General features: G+C 23.9%; 1 protein-coding gene across 1 annotated transcript in view; it reads left to right on the top strand.

Annotated features, from left to right (window-relative positions):
* Positions 1–1,535: 1,535 nt before the first annotated feature.
* LOAG_17897 (hypothetical protein) overlaps positions 1,536–5,105 on the top strand; it is a gene marked incomplete at both ends in the record, with an annotated part of 5,457 nt that continues 1,887 nt past the window's right edge. The window contains 7 exons of the mRNA XM_020450561.1: positions 1,536–1,569; positions 1,944–2,018; positions 2,243–2,451; positions 2,904–2,983; positions 3,412–3,533; positions 4,076–4,129; positions 4,549–4,689. Of these exons, the coding sequence (XP_020305741.1) occupies positions 1,536–1,569; positions 1,944–2,018; positions 2,243–2,451; positions 2,904–2,983; positions 3,412–3,533; positions 4,076–4,129; positions 4,549–4,689 (715 nt within the window). The remainder of the gene's footprint in view (positions 1,570–1,943; positions 2,019–2,242; positions 2,452–2,903; positions 2,984–3,411; positions 3,534–4,075; positions 4,130–4,548; positions 4,690–5,105) is intronic.

Below are 5,105 nucleotides of genomic sequence, written 5' to 3'. Positions count from 1 at the left end.
CTAATTTATTTATTTGCTTTTTTTTTTTTTTTTTTTTTTGCTTTTAATTAATTCATTTTTCATATTGTAATCGATTGTATAGCCGGTTTTAGGATGAAAAGATATTTGAGAAGTTAATTCATTGATTGAATTAACGCTATTGGTTAAGATGATGATCAAATTGAAATTCATCATCCTCATCAACATATAAAAACCGGATTTTATTTGACAATTTTGCTTGTCATGATTGCAAAAATCCTGTTCATTAAACCAAACTAAGCAATGCTATTTCATCCTCATGAAATGCTTTTATACTTCACATAAATACTAAATGCATCTTTTTGTTAAAAATATTTTGTTATGAATCGAATAAATTTATTTCTTTATAATAAAATTTAAAACTTTAATTATTACCAAAAGTATTACTTTTAAGTTTTTTAAACTTGCTTTTTTTTTTGTTTATTAATTATTTTAATTCATTTTTTTTTTTTGTTTTGAATGATAAAAATTATCAAAAAAGAAAAAAGGAGTAAACTATATATTTTAAATGGAAAAAATTGCAATTTAAAATTGAAACTTTGATGAAAATTTTGATAAGTTTTAATTTATATTAAATGAAAAAAATAGTTATGAAAAAAGTCTTAATTTTTACATCTTTAAAAATTTCTTTTCTTAATTATATTTAATTTGAAATGAAATAAAAAGAAAAATTAATTTTATAATTTTTCAACTATCTCAGCTATGTAACATTTTGTGCAATACATTTTCTCACTCACAATTGTGATATGTTTTTTATTTTTTCATTCGTTTTTAATTATAAACACTTAATTAATGGTTATCATTATGCAAAATTTGATTTGTCATATCTCGGAATTTTCCGTGACATTATTTTTACATCATTAAATGATAGATGAACTTGGAATAATGTCAAATGTTTAAGATTTATTTATTGTATTCATTTATTTTACTCAAAGTTAATTAAGCTATTAATTAGAATAGTTTGTACGGAATACATAATTAATTATAGCAGTATATCAAAAATGATATTGAATTAAAACTTCTTAATAATTACTTCATATTGCATGTTTATTTTTTATCCAGCTTTCAATTTTTAATTTTAATTAATTAATTACTACTACTGTAACTTTTCGTTTGTTTTGTTTTTTTCCCCGCTCTATCCCAATTGTAAATCCTAATTAAATTGATTAATTTCAAAATTTAGTCCACTTCTAATCCAAGTTCGATGCCTTGTTACATCATTTGCTAAAATAACATTTCATTACATTCCCCAATAATTTTATCCCATCTTATATAATATCAAATATTATTTCTTATTTCTCTTTTTTTTTATTGCATTTTTTTCTTTTTACAATTTTCATCCTAAAATTAATTTCATATAAATGAATGGCAATACTAAAATTAAATTAAAATTGATAATATTTTTTTATTTTTTACTTCAACTAAATTGATAATATTTTTAGATTTTAATTTTTGGAAGCATTTCGCTTCATTTAATTCCTCCTTGTGAGGAAATGTTTAAAATAGGAAATTTATTTATGGTATTCGAACTATTCATCTCATATTTAGCAGGTTTGTTACGCTTTGTTTACAACATTTTGCAATCGTTATCATTCCATTTATCAGTATCATTATTATCATTATTTATCATTTATCATTATTATATTCACTACCATTCCATTTATCATTATTATTATTATCAACATTTATTATTTGTCATTATTATAATCATTGATTATCATTTTGTTTATTAAAATTTAATAGCACTGACATTTCCGATTGAAAGTAGGAAATTTGAAATGGTAAAAATTGCATAATTCATAATGCTCCACAAATTTATCTATCTTACCTGCATTAGAATAGCCTAAAAAGTTAATACTGTAAGTAAGTATTCAAGTAAAACAATTTCAAAAACTTGAAATTTTAATTTGCTCTTCATAATTCAGGTATTGATGGATATGTATTAGAATCAACTGCTCTTACAGAATTTGATTTTGAAAATGCTGAATTACTAACAAAAGGTAATCAATTACTTTTATTGGGGAAGGGAAAAAAGAAAAGTCTAACAAATTCACAAAAATTTTTTGCGCATATTTATTAATGAATTGAAACTTTATCGAAGTAAATTTAAAAATGAAAACTAAGGAAGCATTCGGAAAAATATTTGCATATTAAAATTTCATTTAATTTTAAAACTTATCATTTAATAAAATGAAAAAATTCAAAAATTTCCTTTGCTTCACAGACGAATTATATAATCCGAATGCTCTTTCGCTTGAGGAGGTAAACAAGCATCGATCAGATATACGAGGTCCAATTGCTTCTAAAAAACGATTTCGACGAAATGGTATTAATAAGCCAACAAAATTATGGCCTGGCGGTAAAATACCATATTCCATATCACCACATTATACGAATTTAGAACGAGCTTTATTAGCTAGAGCTATAAAACAGGTATTTCAATTTTAATATTAAATAATTAAAATTTTTCAAAGATGAAGATATACTATATCCTCAATAATGGATGTAAATAGCTCTTAACTCAAACAATCATTAATTTTAATAATTTTGATTTCAATTTTTTTTTAAAATAATTTTGATTTCAATTAAAGCTAAAAAATTGTTTATTAATTCCTAAATTAATAAATTGGGGTGAAATTTTGATAACTTGAAATCATAAACTTATTTATTAATCTCAAAAATTAATAATTTTTACAAAAAATTTTTTTTACAAAAAAATTTCTTTTTTTTTTTGTTGCTTAAAACAAATTAACATCTTTGCTATCTGAATTAATACATTTGTATTTGTTTATTAATTTTATTATTAACATAACAATTTCCGAATTTGCAATCCGTAATTTTTTTTTTCTGGAAATTAATTTTTTGTTCTTAATTTTTTCTTGCAGTATCATGACAAAACATGTCTTCGATTTGTACCACGTTCACTCTATGAAGGTGATTACCTTTTCATCGGTAAAATTGATGGGTATGTTGTACAATTTTTTATTTTTTTTAAAATAAAACCATTTTAGTATTAATTAAAAAATTTGTTACTTTGAAATTAACTAATTCAAACAATTTCATGAAATTCAAAATTTTAAAAATTCAAATCTTAACTAATTAATTTGCATCATTTTTGGCTACCGTAACATTGATATTCATTCATTCAATTGTTATAAACTCTTTTTTTTTTAATTTCAATTGATAGATACGAAATCAATGTTACATGTTGCAAAAAAAAGTAAAATATTAGTTAGTATTAATTTGACAAATGTAATTAAATGGTAAAAAAAAAGTGCAAAAAGCAAAATGCAAAATGAAAAAGCAAGATGCAAGATGTAAAATGCAAGATGAAAAAGCAAGATGCAAGATGTAAAATGCAAGTAAAATATAATATTTTTAACAAATTTTTAGATGTTTTTCGGAGGTTGGACGAACAAATGGTGTACAAGTGTTATCACTAGATGACGGTTGTTTGGAATATACAACAATCATTCATGAAATGATGCATGTTGTTGGATTCTATCATGAACACGGTTAGCTTTCCGGTATCACTACTGAAAGTTTAACAATTAAAGTGAAATATTTTGCTTCCGGAAATTCATCCTAGATGAGTAAAAACATATAATGAAATTACTGAAACAATTAATTTTCTATCATACCTGATTTGTTTATTTTAATTAAAAAGTTAGAGAAACGATTGATTAGTCATGCGACAAAAATTAGCATATTCCCGAATGATTTTAGCTGTAACAGAAAAGAAAACAAACAGGCAAAACCGGATTTTTTTTTAAAATAACGATAAGTAAATTAACAGTTATCGATTTATGAAAAGTAAATTATTAAATATCATTAGGTAACAATTACTGCTCGAATATCAAAAATTCTGGTGATTGATTAAAGCGGCAATAATGATTAACTTAATTGATTGAATTAAAATTATTCAAATTTGAATACAAATATTATAAAAAATTTATCATAGTCATAAAATTTACTGGCTTAGAAAAAAAAAGTCTCTTTAATTTCTTTAATTTTTTTTAAGCTTAATAATTAAATTAATTAATTTTTCCATTTATAGAACGATGGGATCGTGACGATTACATTAATATTTTTTGGAAGAATATCGATCGCAGTATGTATATTAATCAATAAACTTTTATTAATTTATATCAATTTTTATTTAAATTATCATTAATTAGAGAGAGAGAATGAGGGAGAGTATAATCATTTATCTTCATTTTCAAAAAAGAAAAAAAATTTAAAAATTTCCAGTTTTATGACTAATTCCAAAATTCTACGTTAAACTTTATTTATCTTGGAAATTTAATTTAAACATAAAAGTAAAATTATTAAAAAGCAGGAAATGACCTTTTTTTTTTTCGCATGATATGAATCAAAATTTTCTAACTCCTATTGATGACAATCATTTGTCCTCAAAATATTGTCATCGTTTAATTTTTAAATATATAGTAATATCAAATGTTATTTGCATAATACATTTGTTTATATCATTTTACATCATTTAAATACAATCTTTGTTGAAAATTATAGCAGCAATTGATCAATTTGGAAAAGTTGACCTAACAAAAACTTCATATTACGGTCAACCGTATGATTATCGTTCCATTTTGCATTACGATAGTTTGGCATTCAGTAAGAATGGCTTCCCAACAATGCTTCCAAAACAAAAAGGCATTCATTCATTTCTATTAAGACAAAAAAAAAAATCTCTGCAAAAGAAAAATTTTAATAATTCATAAAAATTCACTCAAAAATATTACCAGAAATAGTGAAATGGATAAAAATAAGCGGTTTTGTCAATCTATAACTCTAGGCGTATTAGGACACATTTATATAAGGATAGGCCTGCATGTATGGGACACATTCATATATGGACAGGCTTGCATGTATGGGACACATTCATATATGGATGGGCCTGCGTGTATGGGACACATTCATATATGGACAGGCTTGCATGTATGGGACACATTCATATATGGATGGGCGTGCGTGTATGGGACACATTCATATATGGATGGCCTGCGTGTATGGGACACGTTCACATATGGACAGGCTTGCGTGTATGGGACACGTTCATAAAAGATGGG

This window comes from Loa loa (genome assembly GCF_000183805.2).
Source record: "Loa loa unplaced genomic scaffold supercont3.147, whole genome shotgun sequence".
In the NCBI taxonomy this organism is placed as follows: Eukaryota; Metazoa; Nematoda; class Chromadorea; order Rhabditida; family Onchocercidae; genus Loa; species Loa loa.
The sequence above is the reverse complement of the archived record's forward strand: the minus strand, read 5'-3'. Positions and strand labels throughout refer to the sequence as shown.